The 22,403-nt window shown below is 52.0% G+C and overlaps 1 protein-coding gene across 1 annotated transcript in view; it reads right to left on the bottom strand.

Annotated features, from left to right (window-relative positions):
* Positions 1 to 22,403, bottom strand: part of st14a (ST14 transmembrane serine protease matriptase a) — an 84,409-nt gene that overhangs the window by 44,555 nt on the left and 17,451 nt on the right. Inside the window, exons 3-6 of the mRNA XM_052466223.1 lie at positions 19,504 to 19,634; positions 8,562 to 8,632; positions 4,617 to 4,825; positions 2,451 to 2,685 (exon numbers count right to left, since the gene is read on the bottom strand). Coding sequence (XP_052322183.1) covers positions 2,451 to 2,685; positions 4,617 to 4,825; positions 8,562 to 8,632; positions 19,504 to 19,634 — 646 coding nt within the window. The remainder of the gene's footprint in view (positions 1 to 2,450; positions 2,686 to 4,616; positions 4,826 to 8,561; positions 8,633 to 19,503; positions 19,635 to 22,403) is intronic.

Here is a 22,403-nt window from a genome sequence, read left to right as displayed (position 1 = left end):
AGCCTGGTATAGCAGGTCTCCTAACCAAAGGCTGTTATAGCAGGTCTCCTAACCAGCCTGGTATAGCAGGTCTCCTAACCAAAGGCTGTTATAGCAGGTCTCCTAACCAGCCTGGTATAGCAGGTCTCCTAATCAGCCTGGTATAGCAGGTCTCCTAACCAGCCTGGTATAGCAGGTCTCCTAATCAGCCTGGTATAGCAGGTCTCCTAACCAGCCTGGTGGAGCAGGTCTCTTAACCCAAGGCTGCTATAGCAGGTCTCCTAACCAGCCTGGTATAGCAGGTCTCCTAACCAGCCTGGTATAGCAGGTCTCCTAACCAGCCTGGTGGAGCAGGTCTCTTAACCCAAGGCTGCTATAGCAGGTCTCCTAACCAGCCTGGTATAGCAGGTCTCCTAACCAGCCTGGTATAGCAGGTCTCCTAACCCAAGGCTGCTATAGCAGGTCTCCTAACCCAAGGCTGTTATAGCAGGTCTCCTAACCCAAGGCTGTTATAGCAGGTCTCTTAACCCAAGGCTGCTATAGCAGGTCTCCTAACCAGCCTGGTATAGCAGGTCTCCTAACCCAAGGCTGCTATAGCAGGTCTCCTAACCCAAGGCTGTTATAGCAGGTCTCCTAACCCAAGGCTGTTATAGCAGGTCTCTTAACCCAAGGCTGCTATAGCAGGTCTCCTAACCAGCCTGGTATAGCAGGTCTCCTAACCAGCCTGGTATAGCAGGTCTCTTAACCCAAGGCTGTTATAGCAGGTCTCCTAACCAGCCTGGTATAGCAGGTCTCCTAACCCAAGGCTGTTATAGCAGGTCTCCTAACCAGCCTGGTATAGCAGGTCTCCTAACCAGCCTGGTATAGCAGGTCTCCTAACCCAAGGCTGCTATAGCAGGTCTCCTAACCAGCCTGGTATAGCAGGTCTCCTAACCAGCCTGGTATAGCAGGTCTCCTAACCAGCCTGGTATAGCAGGTCTCCTAACCAGCCTGGTATAGCAGGTCTCCTAACCAGCCTGGTATAGCAGGTCTCCTAACCAGCCTGGTATAGCAGGTCTCCTAACCAGCCTGGTATAGCAGGTCTCCTAACCAGCCTGGTATAGCAGGTCTCCTAACCCAAGGCTGCTATAGCAGGTCTCCTAACCAGCCTGGTATAGCAGGTCTCCTAACCAAAGGCTGTTATAGCAGGTCTCCTAACCAGCCTGGTATAGCAGGTCTCCTAACCAAAGGCTGTTATAGCAGGTCTCCTAACCAGCCTGGTATAGCAGGTCTCCTAATCAGCCTGGTATAGCAGGTCTCCTAACCAGCCTGGTATAGCAGGTCTCCTAATCAGCCTGGTATAGCAGGTCTCCTAACCAGCCTGGTGGAGCAGGTCTCTTAACCCAAGGCTGCTATAGCAGGTCTCCTAACCAGCCTGGTATAGCAGGTCTCCTAACCAGCCTGGTATAGCAGGTCTCCTAACCAGCCTGGTGGAGCAGGTCTCTTAACCCAAGGCTGCTATAGCAGGTCTCCTAACCAGCCTGGTATAGCAGGTCTCCTAACCAGCCTGGTATAGCAGGTCTCCTAACCCAAGGCTGCTATAGCAGGTCTCCTAACCCAAGGCTGTTATAGCAGGTCTCCTAACCCAAGGCTGTTATAGCAGGTCTCTTAACCCAAGGCTGCTATAGCAGGTCTCCTAACCAGCCTGGTATAGCAGGTCTCCTAACCCAAGGCTGCTATAGCAGGTCTCCTAACCCAAGGCTGTTATAGCAGGTCTCCTAACCCAAGGCTGTTATAGCAGGTCTCTTAACCCAAGGCTGCTATAGCAGGTCTCCTAACCAGCCTGGTATAGCAGGTCTCCTAACCAGCCTGGTATAGCAGGTCTCTTAACCCAAGGCTGTTATAGCAGGTCTCCTAACCAGCCTGGTATAGCAGGTCTCCTAACCAGCCTGGTATAGCAGGTCTCCTAACCCAAGGCTGTTATAGCAGGTCTCCTAACCAGCCTGGTATAGCAGGTCTCCTAACCCAAGGCTGTTATAGCAGGTCTCCTAACCAGCCTGGTATAGCAGGTCTCCTAACCAGCCTGGTATAGCAGGTCTCCTAAACCAAGGCTGTTATAGCAGGTCTCCTAACCAGCCTGGTATAGCAGGTCTCCTAAACCAAGGCTGTTATAGCAGGTCTCCTAACCAGCCTGGTATAGCAGGTCTCCTAAACCAAGGCTGTTATAGCAGGTCTCCTAACCAGCCTGGTATAGCAGGTCTCCTAAACCAAGGCTGTTATAGCAGGTCTCCTAACCAGCCTGGTATAGCAGGTCTCCTAAACCAAGGCTGTTATAGCAGGTCTCCTAACCCAAGGCTGTTATAGCAGGTCTCCTAAACCAAGGCTGTTATTGCAGGTCTCCTAAACCAAGGCTGTTATAGCAGGTCTCCTAACCCAAGGCTGTTAGATGGAATAAGCCCCCCGTACAAAGTGCAGACAGACATCAGACTCACTCTTCCATGGCGTGGCTCTCGATGGCCACCAGGGAGTCGTAGACCTTAACAAAGTCGTTACGACAGTCCTCCTCTAGGTTGAAGGTATCAAAGTCCAGTTTGAGCACGTGACCAGGGTCGGCTCTCAGCTGCCATTGGATGAAGGTGTTGGGCGGGTACGGAGTATTGGGGAAACCAGGTGACAGGATTGGAACAATCGTATTCGCTCTGGTGTGTTCTGAGTACCTGTAGTATTCTGAGGAGACATTGACACTCAGAACATGTCCTAAATGGTGCCCTAGTACCTATATAGTGCACTATTTTGGGCCAGAGCCACACATGGTTCTGGCCAAATGTACTACACAGGGAATAGGGTGCCATTTCAGATTTGTCCTTATTCACATGCTAGGAGGAAGTATGTGGACACCTGCTCAACAAACATCTCATTCCAAAATCACAGGCATAAATATAGAGTTGGTCCCCTCCTTTGCTGCTATAACAGCCTCTACTATTCTGGGAAGGCTTTCCACTAGATGTTGGAACATTGCTGCTATAACAGCCTCCACTCTTCTGGGAAGGCTTTCCACTAGATGTTGGAACATTGCTGCTATAACAGCCTCCACTCTTCTGGGAAGGCTTTCCACTAGATGTTGGAACATTGCTGCTATAACAGCCTCCACTCTTCTGGGAAGGCTTTCCACTAGATGTTGGAACATTGCTGCTATAACAGCCTCCACTCTTCTGGGAAGGCTTTCTACTAGATGTTGGAACATTGCTGCTATAACAGCCTCCACTCTTCTGGGAAGGCTTTCCACTAGATGTTGGAACATTGCTGCTATAACAGCCTCCACTCTTCTGGGAAGGCTTTCTACTAGATGTTGGAACATTGCTGCTATAACAGCCTCCACTCTTCTGGGAAGGCTTTCCACTAGATGTTGGAACATTGCTGCTATAACAGCCTCCACTCTTCTGGGAAGGCTTTCCACTAGATGTTGGAACATTGCTGCTATAACAGCCTCTACTATTCTGGGAAGGCTTTCCACTAGATGTTGGAACATTGCTGCTATAACAGCCTCCACTCTTCTGGGAAGGCTTTCCACTAGTTCTTCCACACCGATCTCGACAAACCATTTCTGTATGGACCTCAATTTGTGCATGGGGGCATTGTCATACTAAAACAGGAAATGGCTTTCCCAAAACTGTTGCCACAAAGTTGGAAGCACAGAATAGTCTAGAATGTCATTGTATACTGTAGTGTTAAGGTTTCCCTTCACTGGCACCAAGGGGCCCGAACCATAAAAAACAGTCCCAGAACATTATTCCTCATCCACCAAACTTTACAGTGAGCACTATGCATTGGGGCAGGTAGTGTTCTCCTGGCATCCGCCAAACCCAAATTTGTTCGTCGGACTGCCAGATGGTGAAGCGTGATTCATCACTCCAGAGAACTCGTTTCCACTGCTCCAGAGTCCAATAGCAGCGAGCTCTACACCACTAAGGCCGACGCTTGGCATTGCTCATGGTGATCTTAGGTTAGTATGCAGCTGCTCGGCCATGGAAACCCATTTCATGAAGCTCCCGACTAACAGTTATTGTGCTGACGTTGCTTCCAGAGGCAGTTTGGAACTCAGTAGTGAGTGTTGCAACCGAGGACAGATCATTTTTACACGCTTCAGCACTCGGCGGTCCAGTTCTGTGAGCTTGTGTGGTCTACCACTTCGTGGCTGAGCCGTTGTTGCTCCTAGAATATTTCCACTTCACAATAACAGCACTTACAGTTGACCGGGGCAGCACTAGCAGGGCAGAAATTTGACAAACTGACTTGTTGGAAAGGTGGCATCCTATGACAGTGCCACGTAAAAAAAGAAAAAAGTCACTGAGCTTTTGAGTAAGGGCCATTCTGCTGCCAATGTTTGTCTATGGAGATTGCATGGCTGTGTATTCGATTCTATATACCCGCCAGCAACGGTCGGGGCTGAAATAGTAAAATCCCCTCATTTGAAGAGGTGTCCACATACTTTTGTATATATAGTGTAATTCACAAGGAAACAGTAAGATACTTAGACATTTTAGACATTGAGCCACATAATTCCTCATCCAAACTTTCAGAGCATACACCGAGGGAATTCTCTACTCAAACTGATATCAGCTCAGGTGCAAGTAGAACAAGAACAGAGCAGAACTCACCACTGAAGGACTCGGAGAACATTCTAGAGTCCAGAGCAGAGTTCATGACATCCTCAAACAACAGATCGTTGCCAGGCCTGCTGTTCGGGAAGCCCCTCTGCACCTTATCCACTACCTTGTCCATGGAGGACATGGCCTTGTCCACCGCTGCTTCCTGGCCACGTGGCACTTCAAACTCTGACAGGTAGTAGGCTATCACACTGCCTTCGCTGTAACACACACACACACACACAACCAACATTATTCAAGGGTTTCATTCTAATATCTACAGTTGTGGTCCTTCTGTAGCTCAGTTGGTAGAGCATGGCGCTTGTAACGCCAGGGTAGTGGGTTCGATCCCCGGGACCACCCATACGTAGAATGTATGCACACATGACTGTAAGTCGCTTTGGATAAAAGCGTCTGCTAAATGGCATATAATATATTATTATTATTACAGTTGAATAAGTTAGACTGTCCAACACCTTGCTTCACGACACCATTAGCTACAACAACCGGTAACCAAATGCTTCCTGTAGTTGTTGATCAGCCCCTCACGTCGCTGTGGATGAATATTGGCCCACTCTTCCACGGAGAACGACTTTAACTCAGCGGCAACATTTTGGGGGTTTTCAAGTATAACCTGCTTGTTTCAAGTCCTGCCACAACATCTCAATTTGGATCTGGACTTTGACTAGGCCATGCCAATTTGGATCTGGACTTTGACTAGGCCATGCCAATTTGGATCTGGACTTTGACTAGGCCATGCCAATTTGGATCTGGACTTTGACTAGGCCATGCCAATTTGGATCTGGTCTTTGACTAGGCCATGCCAATTTGGATCTGGACTTTGACTAGGCCATGCCAATTTGGATCTGGTCTTTGACTAGGCCATGCCAATTTGGATCTGGACTTTGACTAGGCCATGCCAATTTGGATCTGGACTTTGACTAGGCCATGCCAATTTGGATTAGGTCTGGACTTTGACTAGGCCATGCCAATTTGGATCTGGACTTTGACTAGGCCATGCCAATTTGGATTAGGTCTGGTCTTTGACTAGGCCATGCCAATTTGGATCTGGACTTTGACTAGGCCATGCCAATTTGGATCTGGACTTTGACTAGGCCATGCCAATTTGGATCTGGACTTTGACTAGGCCATGCCAATTTGGATCTGGTCTTTGACTAGGCCATGCCAATTTGGATCTGGACTTTGACTAGGCCATGCCAATTTGGATCTGGACTTGACTAGGCCATGCCAATTTGGATTAGGTCTGGTCTTTGACTAGGCCATGCCAATTTGGATCTGGACTTTGACTAGGCCATGCCAATTTGGATTAGGACTTTGACTAGGCCATGCCAATTTAGGTCTGGACTTTGACTAGGCCATGCCAATTTAGGTCTGGACTTTGACTAGGCCATGCCAATTTGGATCTGGACTTTGACTAGGCCATGCCAATTTGGATCTGGTCTTTGACTAGGCCATGCCAATTTGGATCTGGACTTTGACTAGGCCATGCCAATTTGGATCTGGACTTTGACTAGGCCATGCCAATTTGGATCTGGACTTTGACTAGGCCATGCCAATTTGGATCTGGACTTTGACTAGGCCATGCCAATTTGGATCTGGACTTTGACTAGGCCATGCCAATTTGGATCTGGACTTTGACTAGGCCATGCCAATTTGGATCTGGTCTTTGACTAGGCCATGCCAATTTGGATCTGGACTTTGACTAGGCCATGCCAATTTGGATCTGGTCTTTGACTAGGCCATGCCAATTTGGATCTGGACTTTGACTAGGCCATGCCAATTTGGATTAGGTCTGGACTTTGACTAGGCCATGCCAATTTGGATTAGGTCTGGTCTTTGACTAGGCCATGCCAATTTGGATCTGGACTTTGACTAGGCCATGCCAATTTGGATCTGGACTTTGACTAGGCCATGCCAATTTGGATCTGGACTTTGACTAGGCCATGCCAATTTGGATCTGGTCTTTGACTAGGCCATGCCAATTTGGATCTGGACTTTGACTAGGCCATGCCAATTTGGATCTGGTCTTTGACTAGGCCATGCCAATTTGGATCTGGACTTTGACTAGGCCATGCCAATTTGGATTAGGTCTGGTCTTTGACTAGGCCATGCCAATTTGGATCTGGACTTTGACTAGGCCATGCCAATTTGGATCTGGACTTTGACTAGGCCATGCCAATTTGGATTAGGACTTTGACTAGGCCATGCCAATTTAGGTCTGGACTTTGACTAGGCCATGCCAATTTGTTGGGTTTTTTTTCATGAAGACTTCATTGTGTGTTTTGGATCATTGTCTTGCTGCATGACACAGCTGTGCTTCAGCTCACAGACGGTTGGCCTGACATTCTCCTGTAGAACTCTCTGATACAGAGCAGAATTCATGGTTCCTTCTAATAAGGCAAGTCGTCCAGGTCGTGAGGTAGCAAACCATCACTCTACCACCACCATGCTGGACCGTTGGTATAAGGTTCTTACTGTGGAAAAGCAGTGTTTTGTTTTCACCAGACATAATGGGACGGTAAGAAGGTAAATCATGGTGTTATAGTTCAACAAGATATATCACCGGCGGTATGGTTCCACAAGGTAACAAGGTAAACACCGGCAGTATGGTTCCACAAGGTAAACACCGGCAGTATGGTTCCACAAGGTAAAGACCGGCAGTATGGTTCCACAAGGTAAAGACCGGCAGTATGGTTCCACAAGGTAAAGACCGGCAGTATGGTTCCACAAGGTAAAGACCGGCAGTATGGTTCCACAAGGTAAACACCGGCAGTATGGTTCCACAAGGTAAACACCGGCAGTATGGTTCCACAAGGTAAACACCGGCAGTATGGTTCCACAAGGTAAAGACCGGCAGTATGGTTCCACAAGGTAAACACCATCGGTATGGTTCCACAAGGTAAAGACCGGCAGTATGGTTCCACAAGGTAAAGACCGGCAGTATGGTTCCACAAGGTAAACACCATCGGTATGGTTCCACAAGGTAAACACCGGCAGTATGGTTCCACAAGGTAAACACCGGCAGTATGGTTCCACAAGGTAAACAGTGGCAGTATGGTTCCACAAGGTAAAGACCGGCAGTATGGTTCCACAAGGTAAACACCATCGGTATGGTTCCACAAGGTAAACACCGGCAGTATGGTTCCACAAGGTAAACACCGGCAGTATGGTTCGACAAGGTAAACAGTGGCAGTATGGTTCCACAAGGTAAAGACCGGCAGTATGGTTCCACAAGGTAAAGACCGGCAGTATGGTTCCACAAGGTAAACAGTGGCAGTATGGTTCCACAAGGTAAACACCGGCAGTATGGTTCCACAAGGTAAACACCGGCAGTATGGTTCCACAAGGTAAACACCGGCAGTATGGTTCCACAAGGTAAACACCGGCAGTATGGTTCCACAAGGTAAACACCGGCAGTATGGTTCCACAAGGTAAAGACCGGCAGTATGGTTCCACAAGGTAAACACCGGCAGTATGGTTCCACAAGGTAAAGACCGGCAGTATGGTTCCACAAGGTAAACAGCGGCAGTATGGTTCCACAAGGTAACAAGGTAAACACCGGCAGTATGGTTCCACAAGGTAAACAGTGGCAGTATGGTTCCACAAGGTAAAGACCGGCAGTATGGTTCCACAAGGTAAACAGCGGCAGTATGGTTCCACAAGGTAAAGACCGGCAGTATGGTTCCACAAGGTAAACAGCGGCAGTATGGTTCCACAAGGTAAATAACAGAACAATGTTGTAACTTGAAAGGAGAACATCCAAGGTGTAGTACATCTCTGTTAGGGATTTAAACAGAAACTACATGGGGATTATCAAACAGGCATGGTGGAATGGTGGAAAGATGGTGGAAAATGGTGGAAAGATGGTGGAAAGATCAATGGTGGAAAGATTATGTAGATTATCAGCCTGCGATCACACTCATTCAGTTACTGTACCTGAAGGCTTGTACGTTGGAGCCAACATAGTACTTGGCCAGCTGGGGCATCTTGTGGTAGAGTGTTTTCAGCTGAAAAAATGAAAACAAAAACACAGGAATTAAATTAACTGAAATGATCATTACATTTCTTTAATTTAGAATGATCGGGTGTGAATCTGGCTGCCAAACTCATTTTCCTCAGAAACAAATGATTGATTGATTTATTAAGTGACTTATTTGAAGTGTACTTATCGGTAGTGGAAAGATAGTGTCTGCGTCACAAATCAAAAGCAGTGCACTGTAAAGGGAATAGTGTGCCACTTGGGACTCACATCCCAAATCAAAAGCAGTGCACTGTAAAGGGAATAGTGTGCCACTTGGGACTCACATCCCAAATCAAAAGCAGTGCACTGTAAAGGGAACAGTGTGCCACTTGGGACTCAGAGAGAAAGAAGAGCTGCGTCTGAATACCCAGAATGCTGGTGCTCTAAATAGTAGGCATTTTGGGTATGAAAAAATAAAGTTTTACAGTATGTAAAATAAAATACAAATGTAGTATGCTTTATGAGCCAGGATGTCATACTCATTTTGGCTCTTCATTCAGTAGAATTATAATTATATTATAAATATATAGAACTATATTACCATACAGTTGAGGAGGAGAAAGGTCTTTCCAGATGTATGTGTGTTTGATAATCAGCTGTTAGCTGTGATAAGGGGCCTCGCTGTACTCAAATTAACAAATGGCGGGATTCAATGCTATTGCACATTAGATTACGTATCCTCAGTAGGAGGAGCCTACGTGGTTGCCCTCAGTAGGAGGAGCCTACGTGGTTGCCCTCCTCAGTAGGAGGAGCCTACGTGGTTGCCCTCCTCAGTAGGGGGAGCCTACGTGGTTGCCCTCCTCAGTAGGGGGAGCCTACGTGGTTGCCCTCCTCAGTAGGGGGAGCCTACGTGGTTGCCCTCCTCAGTAGGGGAGCCTACGTGGTTGCCCTCCTCAGTAGGGGGAGCCTACGTGGTTGCCCTCCTCAGTAGGGGGAGCCTACGTGGTTGCCCTCCTCAGTAGGGGGAGCCTACGTGGTTGCCCTCCTCAGTAGGGGGAGCCTAGGTGGTTGCTCTCAGTAGGAGGAGCCTAGGTGGTTGCCCTCCTCAGTAGGGGGAGCCTACGTGGTTGCCCTCCTCAGTAGGGGGAGCCTACGTGGTTGCCCTCCTCAGTAGGGGGAGCCTACGTGGTTGCCCTCCTCAGTAGGAGGAGCCACGTGGTTGCCCTCCTCAGTAGGGGAGCCTACGTGGTTGCCCTCCTCAGTAGGGGAGCCTACGTGGTTGCCCTCCTCAGTAGGGGGAGCCCCGTCCTCAGTAGGGGAGCCTACGTGGTTGCCCTCCTCAGTAGGGGAGCCCACGTGGTTGCCCTCCTCAGTAGGGGAGCCTACGTGGTTGCCCTCCTCAGTAGGGGGAGCCTACGTGGTTGCCCTCCTCAGTAGGGGAGCCTACGTGGTTGCCCTCCTCAGTAGGGGAGCCTACGTGGTTGCCCTCCTCAGTAGGGGGAGCCTACGTGGTTGCCCTCCTCAGTAGGGGGAGCCTACGTGGTTGCCCTCCTCAGTAGGGGGAGCCTACGTGGTTGCCCTCCTCAGTAGGGGGAGCCTACGTGGTTGCCCTCCTCAGTAGGGGGAGCCTACGTGGTTGCCCTCCTCAGTAGGGGGAGCCTACGTGGTTGCCCTCCTCAGTAGGGGGAGCCTACGTGGTTGCCCTCCTCAGTAGGGGGAGCCTACGTGGTTGCCCTCCTCAGTAGGAGGAGCCTAGGTGGTTGCTATCCTCAGTAGGAGGAGCCTAGGTGGTTGCTATCCTCAGTAGGAGGAGCCTAGGTGGTTGCTATCCTCAGTAGGAGGAGCCTAGGTGGTTGCTATCCTCAGTAGGAGGAGCCTAGGTGGTTGCTATCCTCAGTAGGAGGAGCCTAGGTGGTTGCTATCCTCAGTAGGAGGAGCCTAGGTGGTTGCTATCCTCAGTAGGAGGAGCCTAGGTGGTTGCTATCCTCAGTAGGAGGAGCCTAGGTGGTTGCTATCCTCAGTAGGAGGAGCCTAGGTGGTTGCTATCCTCAGTAGGAGGAGCCTAGGTGGTTGCTATCCTCAGTAGGATGAGCCTCGGTGGTTGCTATCCTCAGTAGGAGGATCCTAGGTGGTTGCCATCCTCAGTAGGAGGAGCCGAGGTGGTTGCTATCCTCAGTAGGAGGAGCCTAGGTGGTTGCCATCCTCAGTAGGAGGAGCCTAGGTGGTTGCCATCCTCAGTAGGAGGAGCCTAGGTGGTTGCTATCCTCAGTAGGAGGAGCCTAGGTGGTTGCTATCCTCAGTAGGATGAGTCTCGGTGGTTGCTATCCTCAGTAGGAGGAGCCTAGGTGGTTGCCATCCTCAGTAGGAGGAGCCTAGTGGTTGATATTTGTTGCTGACTGCAGTGGATAATACTAAACAGTTTGTTGTGAATCAGTGATGGAAAACTCCAGTTCTCATGGGCCTGGTTGTGACCTGCCGCCCTCCTATAATCAACTAATCATGGTTTTCAGTTAAGAATGCAACTACAGTAGCTTAAGGTGTGTTAGCTATCGGGAAAGGTGTGTTAGCTATCGGGAAAGGTGTGTTAGCTATAGGGCTAGGGGGGAAAGGAGTGTTAGCTATAGGGCTGGGGGAAAGGAGTGTTAGCTATAGGGCTGGGGGAAAGGAGTGTTAGCTATAGTGCTGGGGGAAAGGAGTGTTAGCTATAGGGCTGGGTGAAAGGAGTGTTAGCTATAGGGCTGGGGGAAAGGAGTGTTAGCTATAGGGCTGGGGGAGGTGTGTTAGCTATAGGGCTGGGAAAGGAGTGTTAGCTATAGGGCTGGGGGAAAGGAGTGTTAGCTATAGGGCTGGGGGAAAGGAGTGTTAGCTATAGGGCTGGGGGAAGGAGTGTTAGCTATAGGGCTGGGGGGGAAAGGAGTGTTAGCTATAGGGCTGGGGGAAGGAGTGTTAGCTATAGGGCTGGGGAGGAAGGAGTGTTAGCTATAGGGCTGGGGGAGAAAGGAGTGTTAGCTACAGGGCTGGGGGAAAGGAGTGTTAGCTATAGGGCTGGGGGAAAGGAGTGTTAGCTATAGGGCTGGGGGAAGGAGTGTTAGCTATAGGGCTGGGGGAAAGGAGTGTTAGCTATAGGGCTGGGGGAAAGGAGTGTTAGCTATAGGGCTGGGGGAAAGGAGTGTTAGCTATAGGGCTGGGGGAAAGGAGTGTTAGCTATAGGGCTGGGGGAAAGGAGTGTTAGCTATAGGGCTGGGGGAAAGGAGTGTTAGCTATAGGGCTGGGGGGAAGGAGTGTTAGCTATAGGGCTGGGGGAAAGGTGTGTTAGCTATAGGGCTGGGGGAAAGGTGTGTTAGCTATAGGGCTGGGGAAAGGAGTGTTAGCTATAGGGCTGGGGGGGAGGTGTGTTAGCTATAGGGCTGGGGGGGGGGAAAGGAGTGTTAGCTATAGGGCTGGGGGAAAGGAGTGTTAGCTATAGGGCTGGGTGAAAGGAGTGTTAGCTATAGGGCTGGGGGAAAGGAGTGTTAGCTATAGGGCTGGGGGAAAGGAGTGTTAGCTATAGGGCTGGGGGGTGTTAGCTATAGGGCTGGGGGGGAAAGGAGTGTTAGCGACAGGGCTGGGGGAAAGGAGTGTTAGCTATAGGGCTGGGGGAAAGGAGTGTTAGCTATAGGGCTGGGGGAAAGGAGTGTTAGCTATAGGGCTGGGGAAAGGAGTGTTAGCTATAGGGCTGGGGGGGAAAGGAGTGTTAGCTATAGGGCTGGGGGGAAGGAGTGTTAGCAACAGGGCTGGGGGGGAAAAAGGAGTGTTAGCTATAGGGCTGGGGGGGAAAGGAGTGTTAGCTATAGGGCTGGGGGGAAGGAGTGTTAGCAACAGGGCTGGGGGGGTGTGTTAGCTATAGGGCTGGGGGAAAGGAGTGTTAGCTATAGGGCTGGGGGAAAGGAGTGTTAGCTATAGGGCTGGGGGAAAGGAGTGTTAGCTATAGGGCTGGGGGGAAAGGAGTGTTAGCTATAGGGCTGGGGGAAAGGAGTGTTAGCTATAGGGCTGGGGGGGCAAAGGTGTGTTAGCTATAGGGCTGGGGGGAAAGGAGTGTTAGCTATAGGGCTGGGGGAAAGGAGTGTTAGCTATAGGGCTGGGGGAAAGGAGTGTTAGCTATAGGGCTGGGGGAAAGGAGTGTTAGCTATAGGGCTGGGGAAAGGAGTGTTAGCTATAGGGCTGGGGGAAAGGAGTGTTAGCTATAGGGCTGGGGGAAAGGAGTGTTAGCTATAGGGCTGGGGGAAAGGAGTGTTAGCTATAGGGCTGGGGGGGAAAGGAGTGTTAGCTATAGGGCTGGGGGAAAGGAGTGTTAGCTATAGGGCTGGGGGAAAGGAGTGTTAGCTATAGGGCTGGGGGAAAGGAATGTTAGCTATAGGGCTGGGGAAAGGAGTGTTAGCTATAGGGCTGGGGGGCAAAGGTGTGTTAGCTATAGGGCTGGGGGAAAGGAGTGTTAGCTATAGGGCTGGGGGAAAGGAGTGTTAGCTATAGGGCTGGGGGAAAAAGGAGTGTTAGCTATAGGGCTGGGGGAAAAGGTGTGTTAGCTATAGGGCTGGGGGAAAGGAGTGTTAGCTATAGGGCTGGGGGGGGAAGGTGTGTTAGCTATAGGGCTGGGGGAAAGAGTGTGTTAGCTATAGGGCTGGGGGGAAAGGAGTGTTAGCTATAGGGCTGGGGAAAAGGAGTGTTAGCTATAGGGCTGGGGGAAAGGAGTAGCTATAGGGCTGGGGGAAAGGAGTGTTAGCTAGGGGGGAAAGGAGTGTTAGCTATAGGGCTGGGGGAAAGGAGTGTTAGCTATAGGGCTGGGGGAAAGGAGTGTTAGCTATAGGGCTGGGGGAAAGGAGTGTTAGCTATAGGGCTGGGGAAAGGAGTGTTAGCTATAGGGCTGGGGAAAGGAGTGTTAGCTATAGGGCTGGGGGAAAGGAGTGTTAGCTATAGGGCTGGGGGAAAGGAGTGTTAGCTATAGGGCTGGGTGAAAGGAGTGTTAGCTATAGGGCTGGGGGAAAGGAGTGTTAGCTATAGGGCTGGGGGAAAGGAGTGTTAGCTATAGGGCTGGGGGAAGGAGTGTTAGCTATAGGGCTGGGGAATTAGTGTTAGCAACAGGGCTGGGGGGGGAGTGTTAGCTATAGGGCTGGGGGAAAGGAGTGTTAGCTATAGGGCTGGGTGAAAGGAGTGTTAGCTATAGGGCTGGGTGAAAGGAGTGTTAGCTATAGGGCTGGGTGAAAGGAGTGTTAGCTATAGGGCTGGGGAAAGGAGTGTTAGCTATAGGGCTGGGTGAAAGGAGTGTTAGCTATAGGGCTGGGTGAAAGGAGTGTTAGCTATAGGGCTGGGGAAAGGAGTGTTAGCTATAGGGCTGGGTGAAAGGAGTGTTAGCTATAGGGCTGGGGGAAAGGAGTGTTAGCTATAGGGCTGGGGAAAGGAGTGTTAGCTATAGGGCTGGGGAAAGGAGTGTTAGCTATAGGGCTGGGTGAAAGGAGTGTTAGCTATAGGGCTGGGGGAGGAGTGTTAGCTATAGGGCTGGGGGAAAGGAGTGTTAGCTATAGGGCTGGGGGAGGTGTGTTAGCTATAGGGCTGGGTGAAAGGAGTGTTAGCTATAGGGCTGGGGGAAATGAGTGTTAGCTATAGGGCTGGGGGAAAGGAGTGTTAGCTATAGGGCTGGGGGAAAGGAGTGTTAGCTATAGGGCTGGGGGGGGAAAGGAGTGTTAGCTATAGGGCTGGGGGAAAGGAGTGTTAGCTATAGGGCTGGGGGAAAGGAGTGTTAGCTATAGGGCTGGGGGAAAGTGTGTTAGCTATAGGGCTGGGGGAAAGGAGTGTTAGCGACAGGGCTGGGGGCAAAGGTGTGTTAGCTATAGGGCTGGGGGAAAGGAGTGTTAGCTATAGGGCTGGGGGAAAGGAGTGTTAGCTATAGGGCTGGGAAAGGAGTGTTAGCTATAGGGCTGGGGGAAAAGAGTGTTAGCTATAGGGCTGGGGGAAAGGAGTGTTAGCTACAGGGCTGGGGGGGAAAGGAGTGTTAGCGACAGGGCTGGGGAAAGGAGTGTTAGCTATAGGGCTGGGGGAAAGGAGTGTTAGCGACAGGGTGTAGGACAGGGCTGGGGGGTGTATTAGCGACAGGGCTGGGGGGGTGTATTAGCGACAGGGCTGGGGGGTGGTAGCGACAGGGCTGGGGGGAGGTGTGTTAGCTACAGGGCTGGGGGAGTGTGTTAGCTACAGGGCTGGGGGTGTTAGCTACAGGGCTGGGGGTGTTAGCTACAGGGCTGGGGAGTGTTAGCTACAGGGCTGGGAAGTGTTAGCAAGGGCAGGGCTACAGGGCTGGGGTGTTGCTTCAGGGCTGGGGGGTTAGCTACAGGGCTGGGGGGTTAGCTACAGGGCTGGGGAAGTGTTAGCTACAGGGCTGAAGGGTGTTAGCTACAGGGCTGGGGGAAGTGTAGCTACAGGGCTGGGGGGTGTTAGCTACAGGGCTGGGGGGTTAGCTACAGGGCTGGGGGGTTAGCTACAGGGCTGGGGGGGTGTTAGCTACAGGGCTGGGGGGGTGTTAGCTACAGGGCTGGGGGAAGTGTTAGCTACAGGGCTGGGGGAAAGTGTTGCTACAGGGCTGGGGGAGTGTTAGCTACAGGGCTGGGGGGTGTGGGGCTACAGGGCTGGGGAAGTGTTAGCTACAGGGCTGGGGGGGTGTAGCTACAGGGCTGGGGGTGTTGCTGGGGCTGGGGGAGGTGTGTTAGCTACAGGGCTGGGGGAGGTGTGTTAGCTACAGGGCTGGGGCTGGGGGGTGTGTTAGCTACAGGGCTGGGGCTGGGGGTGTTAGCTACAGGGCTGGGGCTGGGGGAAGTGTTAGCTACTGGGCTGGGGCTGGGGGGGTGTTAGCTACAGGGCTGGGGCTGGGGGGAGTGTTAGCTACAGGGCTGGGGCTGGGGGTGTTAGCTACAGGGCTGGGGCTGGGGGCGTTAGCTACAGGGCTGGGGCTGGGGGCGTGTTAGCTACAGGGCTGGTGTTAGCTACAGGGCTGGGGGAGGGTGTTAGCTACAGGGCTGGGGGGAGGGGTGTTAGCTATAGGGCTGGGGGAAAGGAGTGTTAGCTATAGGGCTGGGGGGAAAGGAGTGTTAGCTATAGGGCGGGGGGAAAGGAGTGTTAGCTATAGGGCTGGGGGAAAGGAGTGTTAGCTATAGGGCTGGGGGAAGGAGTGTTAGCAACAGGGCTGGGGGAAAAAGAGTGTTAGCTATAGGGCTGGGGGAAAGGAGTGTTAGCTATAGGGCTGGGAAAGGAGTGTTAGCAACAGGGCTGGGGGAGTGTGTTAGCTATAGGGCTGGGGGAAAGGAGTGTTAGCTATAGGGCTGGGGGAAAGGAGTGTTAGCTATAGGGCTGGGGGGAAAGGAGTGTTAGCTATAGGGCTGGGGGAAAGGAGTGTTAGCTATAGGGCTGGGGAGCAAAAGGTGTGTTAGCTATAGGTCTGGGGGAAAGGAGTGTTAGCTATAGGGCTGGGGGAAAGAGTGTTAGCTATAGGGCTGGGGGAAAGGAGTGTTAGCTATAGGGCTGGGGAAAGGAGTGTTAGCTATAGGGCTGGGGGAAAGGAGTGTTAGCTATAGGGCTGGGGAAAGGAGTGTTAGCTATAGGGCTGGGAGGGAAAGGTGTGTTAGCTATAGGGCTGGGGGAAAGGAGTGTTAGCTATAGGGCTGGGGGGAAAGGAGTGTTAGCTATAGGGCTAGGGGGAAAGGAGTGTTAGCTATAGGGCTGGTGGGGAAGGAGTGTTAGCAACAGGGCTGGGGGAAAAAGAGTGTTAGCTATAGGGCTGGGGGAAAGAGTGTTAGCTATAGGGCTGGGGGAATAGTGTTAGCAACAGGGCTGGGGGAAGAGTGTGTTAGCTATAGGGCTGGGGGAAAGGAGTGTTAGCTATAGGGCTGGGGGAAAGGAGTGTTAGCTATAGGGCTGGGGGGGAAAGGAGTGTTAGCTATAGGGCTGGGGGAAAGGAGTGTTAGCTATAGGGCTGGGGGGGAAAGGAGTGTTAGCTATAGGGCTGGGGGGGAAAGGTGTGTTAGCTATAGGGCTGGGGGAAAGGAGTGTTAGCTATAGGGCTGGGGGAAAGGAGTGTTAGCTATAGGGCTGGGGGAAAGGAGTGTTAGCTATAGGGCTGGGGGAAAGGAGTGTTAGCTATAGGGCTGGGGGAAAGGAGTGTTAGCTATAGGGCTGGGGGGGAAAGGAGTGTTAGCTATAGGGCTGGGGGAAAGGAGTGTTAGCTATAGGGCTGGGGGAAAGGTGTGTTAGCTATAGGGCTGGGGGAAAGGAGTGTTAGCTATAGGGCTGGGGGAAAGGAGTGTTAGCTATAGGGCTGGGGGGAAGGAGTGTTAGCTATAGGGCTGGGGGAAAGGTGTGTTAGCTATAGGGCTGGGGAAAGGAGTGTTAGCTATAGGGCTGGGGGGGGAAAGGTGTGTTAGCTATAGGGCTGGGGGAAAGGAGTGTTAGCTATAGGGCTGGGGGGGAAAGGAGTGTTAGCTATAGGGCTGGGGAAAGGTGTGTTAGCTATAGGGCTGGGGGAAAGGTGTGTTAGCTATAGGGCTGGGGGAGGAGTGTTAGCTATAGGGCTGGGGGAAAGGTGTGTTAGCTATAGGGCTGGGGGAAAGGTGTGTTAGCTATAGGGCTGGGGGAAGGAGTGTTAGCTATAGGGCTGGGGGGGAAAGGAGTGTTAGCTATAGGGCTGGGGGAAAGGAGTGTTAGCTATAGGGCTGGGGAAAGGAGTGTTAGCTATAGGGCTGGGGGAAAGGAGTGTTAGCTATAGGGCTGGGGGAAAGGAGTGTTAGCTATAGGGCTGGGGGAAAGGAGTGTTAGCTATAGGGCTGGGGAAAGGAGTGTTAGCTATAGGGCTGGGGGAAAGGAGTGTTAGCTATAGGGCTGGGGAAAGGAGTGTTAGCTATAGGGCTGGGGGAAAGGAGTGTTAGCTATAGGGCTGGGGAAAGGAGTGTTAGCTATAGGGCTGGGGAAAGGAGTGTTAGCCATAGGGCTGGGGGAAAGGAGTGTTAGCTATAGGGCTGGGTGAAAGGAGTGTTAGCTATAGGGCTGGGGAAAGGAGTGTTAGCTATAGGGCTGGGGGAAAGGAGTGTTAGCTATAGGGCTGGGGGAAGGAGTGTTAGCTATAGGGCTGGGGGAAGGAGTGTTAGCAACAGGGCTGGGGGAGGTGTGTTAGCTATAGGGCTGGGGGGGAAAGGAGTGTTAGCTATAGGGCTGGGTGAAAGGAGTGTTAGCTATAGGGCTGGGTGAAAGGAGTGTTAGCTATAGGGCTGGGGGAAAGGAGTGTTAGCTATAGGGCTGGGTGAAAGGAGTGTTAGCTATAGGGCTGGGTGAAAGGAGTGTTAGCTATAGGGCTGGGTGAAAGGAGTGTTAGCTATAGGGCTGGGGGAAAGGAGTGTTAGCTATAGGGCTGGGGGAAAGGAGTGTTAGCTATAGGGCTGGGGGAAAGGAGTGTTAGCTATAGGGCTGGGGGAAAGGAGTGTTAGCTATAGGGCTGGGTGAAAGGAGTGTTAGCTATAGGGCTGGGTGAAGGAGTGTTAGCTATAGGGCTGGGGGGGAGGAGTGTTAGCTATAGGGCTGGGGAAAGGAGTGTTAGCTATAGGGCTGGGGGAGGTGTGTTAGCTATAGGGCTGGGTGAAAGGAGTGTTAGCTATAGGGCTGGGGGAAAGGAGTGTTAGCTATAGGGCTGGGGGAAAGGAGTGTTAGCTATAGGGCTGGGGGAAAGGAGTGTTAGCTATAGGGCTGGGGGGAAAGGAGTGTTAGCTATAGGGCTGGGGGAAAGGAGTGTTAGCTATAGGGCTGGGGAAAGGAGTGTTAGCTATAGGGCTGGGGGAGTGTGTTAGCTATAGGGCTGGGGGAAAGGAGTGTTAGCTATAGGGCTGGGGGAAAGGAGTGTTAGCTATAGGGCTGGGGGGTGTTGCTACAGGGCTGGGGGTGGTTAGCTACAGGGCTGGGGGGTTAGCTACAGGGCTGGGGGGTTTGCTACTACAGGGCTGGGGGGGGGTGTTAGCTACAGGGCTGGGGGGTTAGCTACAGGGCTGGGGGGTGTTAGCTACAGGGCTGGGGGGTGTTAGCTACAGGGCTGGGGGGGTGTTAGCTACAGGGCTGGGGGGGTGTTAGCTACAGGGCTGGGGGGGGTGTTGCTACAGGGCTGAGGGGGAGTGTTAGCTACAGGGCTGGGGGTGTTAGCTACAGGGCTGGGGGGGTGTTAGCTACAGGGCTGGGGTGTTAGCTACAGGGCTGGGGAAGTGTTAGCTACAGGGCTGGGGGTGTTAGCTACAGGGCTGGGGGAGGTGTGTTAGCTACAGGGCTGGGGGAGGTGTGTTAGCTACAGGGCTGGGGCTGGGGGTGTGTTAGCTACAGGGCTGGGGCTGGGGGGGTGTTAGCTACTGGGCTGGGGCTGGGGGGGTGTTAGCTACAGGGCTGGGGCTGGGGGGTGTTAGCTACAGGGCTGGGGCTGGGGTGTGTTAGCTACAGGGCTGGGGCTGGGGGAAGTGTTAGCTACAGGGCTGGGGCTGGGGGGCGTGTTAGCTACAGGGCTGGGGGTGTGCTACAGGGCTGGGGGAGGGTGTTAGCTACAGGGCTGGGGGAGGGTGTGCTAGCTACAGGGCTGGGGGGGTGTTAGCTACAGGGCTGGGGGGGTGTAGCTACAGGGCTGGGGGGTGTTAGCTACAGGGCTGGGGGGTGCTAGCTACAGGGCTGGGGGTGGGGTGTTAGCTACAGGGCTGGGGGGGGGTGTTAGCTACAGGGCTGGGGGGTGTTAGCTACAGGGCTGGGGGAAAGGCACCAGCACTGGAGTTGCCCATCCCTGTTCTAAATAATATGCGGTAGGTTTAGTACACAGACTGCCGGTGTAGAAAGTAGCAGGCAAGACAGATTTCGGACACGGCCAAGGTTCTCTCTGACCTGTTTAACGACCTGTTCGGCCAGCGCTCTGTACTCAGTGCTGTTGGAGTTTTCATAGGTATCCTCAAACACCTGGTTGGTGATCTTCATCGACCCACTGTACATCTTCTTGATACGCGTATCCTTACGATCTACAGGGAGTAATCAAGAGAGACAGAGAAACAGTCATTAAGCAGCTGTTCCTAATGGTTTCAAAACTATTTATATAAAATAAATGACAAGTGGTTCTGTGGATGGAGTAGAGCAAGGAGTGTGTCCTGACCCTGTGGCCTGATCAGGACAAACTCTGAGCCCTAGGAAAGGGCTTTATCTGGCAGAGCAGAAAGGATGTAGGGAGGGATAGTTGAAGAAATGGTTAGGGAGGGGAAGAAAGGGGTAGGGAGGGGAAGAAATGGTTAGGGAGGGGAAGAAATGGTTAGGGAGTGGAAGAAAGGGGTAGAGAGTGGAAGAAAGGGGTAGAGAGGGGTAGAGAGTGGAAGAAAGGGGTAGAGAGGGGTAGAGAGCGGTAGAGAGTGGAAGAAAGGGGTAGAGAGTGGAAGAAAGGGGTAGAGGGGTAGAGAGTGGAAGAAAGGGGTAGAGAGGGGTAGAGAGCGGTAGAGAGGAAGAAAGGGGTAGAGAGGGGTAGAGAGTGGAAGAAAGGGGTAGGGAGTGGAAGAAAAGGGGTAGAGAGGGGAAGAAATGGGTAGAGAGGGGAAGAAATGGGTAGAGAGGGGTAGAAATGGGTAGAGAGGGGTAGAAAGGGGAAGAAATGGGTAGAGAGTGGAAGAAAGGGGTAGAGAGCGGTAGAGAGGAAGAAAGGGGTAGGGAGGGGTAGAGAGTGGAAGAAAGGGGTAGAGAGTGGAAGAAAGGGGTACAGAGTGGAAGAAAGGGGTACAGAGTGGAAGAAAGGGGTAGAGAGTGGAAGAAAGGGGTAGAGAGTGGAAGAAAGGGGTAGAGAGCGGTAGAGAGGAAGAAAGGGGTAGAGAGGGGTAGAGAGTGGAAGAAAGGGGTAGAGAGTGGAAGAAAGGGGTAGAGAGTGGAAGAAAGGGGTAGAGAGTGGAAGAAATGGGTAGAGAGTGGAAGAAATGGGTAGAGAGTGGAAGAAATGGGTAGAGAGGGGAAGAAATGGGTAGAGAGGGGTAGAAATGGGTAGAGAGGGGTAGAAAGGGGTAGGGAGGGGAAGAAACGGGAGAGTGGAAGAAAGGGGTAGAGAGTGGAAGAAAGGGGTAGGGATGGGTAGAGAGCGGTAGAGAGTGGAAGAAAGGGGTAGAGAGTGGAAGAAAGGGGTAGAGAGTGGAAGAAAGGGGTAGAGAGGGGAAGAAAGGGGTAGAGAGGGGAAGAAAGGGGTAGAGAGGGGAAGAAAGGGGTAGAGAGGGAAGAAAGGGCAGAGAGGGCAGAGAGGGTAGAGAGGCAGAGAGGGCAGAGAGCGGTAGAGAGGAAGAAAGGGGTAGAGAGGGTAGAGAGTGGAAGAAAGGGTAGAGAGTGGAAGAAAGGGCAGAGAGTGGAAGAAAGGGGCAGAGAGGGGAAGAAAGGGCAGAGAGGGGTAGAGAGGGGTAGAGAGTGGAAGAAAGGGGTAGAGAGGGGAAGAAAGGGGTAGAGAGGGGTAGAAAGGGGTAGAAAGGGGTAGAGAGTGGAAGAAAGGGGTAGAGAGTGGAAGAAAGGGGTAGAGAGTGGAAGAAAGGGGTAGAGAGTGGAAGAAAGGGGTAGAGAGTGGAAGAAAGGGGTAGAGAGTGGAAGAAAGGGGTAGAGAGTGGAAGAAAGGGGTAGAGAGTGGAAGAAAGGGGTAGAGAGGAAGAAAGGGGTAGAGAGTGGAAGAAAGGGGTAGAGAGTGGAAGAAAGGGGTAGAGAGTGGAAGAAAGGGGTAGAGAGTGGAAGAAAGGGGTAGAGAGTGGAAGAAAGGGGTAGAGAGTGGAAGAAAGGGGTAGAGAGTGGAAGAAAGGGGTAGAGAGTGGAAGAAAGGGGTAGAGTGGAAGAAAGGGGTAGAGAGTGGAAGAAAGGGGTAGAGGGTGGAAGAAAGGGGTAGAGGGTGGAAGAAAGGGGTAGAGGGTGGAAGAAAGGGGTAGAGAGTGGAAGGGGGATAGAGAGGAAGAAAGGGTAGAGAGGGTAGAGAGTGGAAGAAAGGGGTAGAGAGTGGAAGAAAGGGGCAGAGAGTGGAAGAAATGGGTAGAGAGAGTGGAAGAAAGGGGTAGAGAGTGGAAGAAAGGAGTAAAGGTGGAAGAAAGGGGTAGAGGGTGGAAGAAAGGGGTAGAGGGTGGAAGAAAGGGGTAGAGAGTGGAAGAAATGGGTAGAGAGTGGAAGGGGTAGAGAGGGGTAGAGAGTGGAAGAAAGGGGTAGGGAGGGGAAGAAAGGGGTAGAGAGTGGAAGAAATGGGTAGGAAGTGGAAGAAAGGGGTAGAGAGTGAAAGAAAGGGGTAGAGAGTGAAAGAAAGGGGTAGAGAGTGAAAGAAAGGGGTAGAGAGTGAAAGAAAGGGGTAGAGAGTGAAAGAAAGGGGTAGAGAGTGGAAGAAAGGGGTAGAGAGTGGAAGAAAGGGGTAGAGAGTGGAAGAAAGGGGTAGAGAGGGGAAGAAAGGGGTAGAGAGTGGAAGAAAGGGGTAGAGAGTGGAAGAAAGGGGTAGAGAGTGGAAGAAAGGGGTAGAGAGTGGAAGAAAGGGGTAGAGAGTGGAAGAAAGGGGTAGGGAGGGGAAGAAAGGGGTAGAGAGTGGAAGAAATGGGTAGAGAGTGGAAGTAAGGGGTAGAGAGTGGAAGTAAGGGGTAGAGAGTGGAAGAAAGGGGTAGAGAGTGGAAGAAAGGGGTAGAGAGTGGGAAGAAAGGGGTAGAGAGGGGTAGAGAGTGGAAGAAAGGGGTAGAGAGTGGAAGAAAGGGGTAGAGAGTGGAAGAAAGGGGTAGAGAGTGGAAGAAAGGGGTAGAGAGAGGAAGAAAGGG

The sequence above is a fragment of the Oncorhynchus keta genome, chromosome 1 (genome assembly GCF_023373465.1).
Source record: "Oncorhynchus keta strain PuntledgeMale-10-30-2019 chromosome 1, Oket_V2, whole genome shotgun sequence".
Taxonomy (NCBI): Eukaryota; Metazoa; Chordata; class Actinopteri; order Salmoniformes; family Salmonidae; genus Oncorhynchus; species Oncorhynchus keta.
The sequence above is the reverse complement of the archived record's forward strand: the minus strand, read 5'-3'. Positions and strand labels throughout refer to the sequence as shown.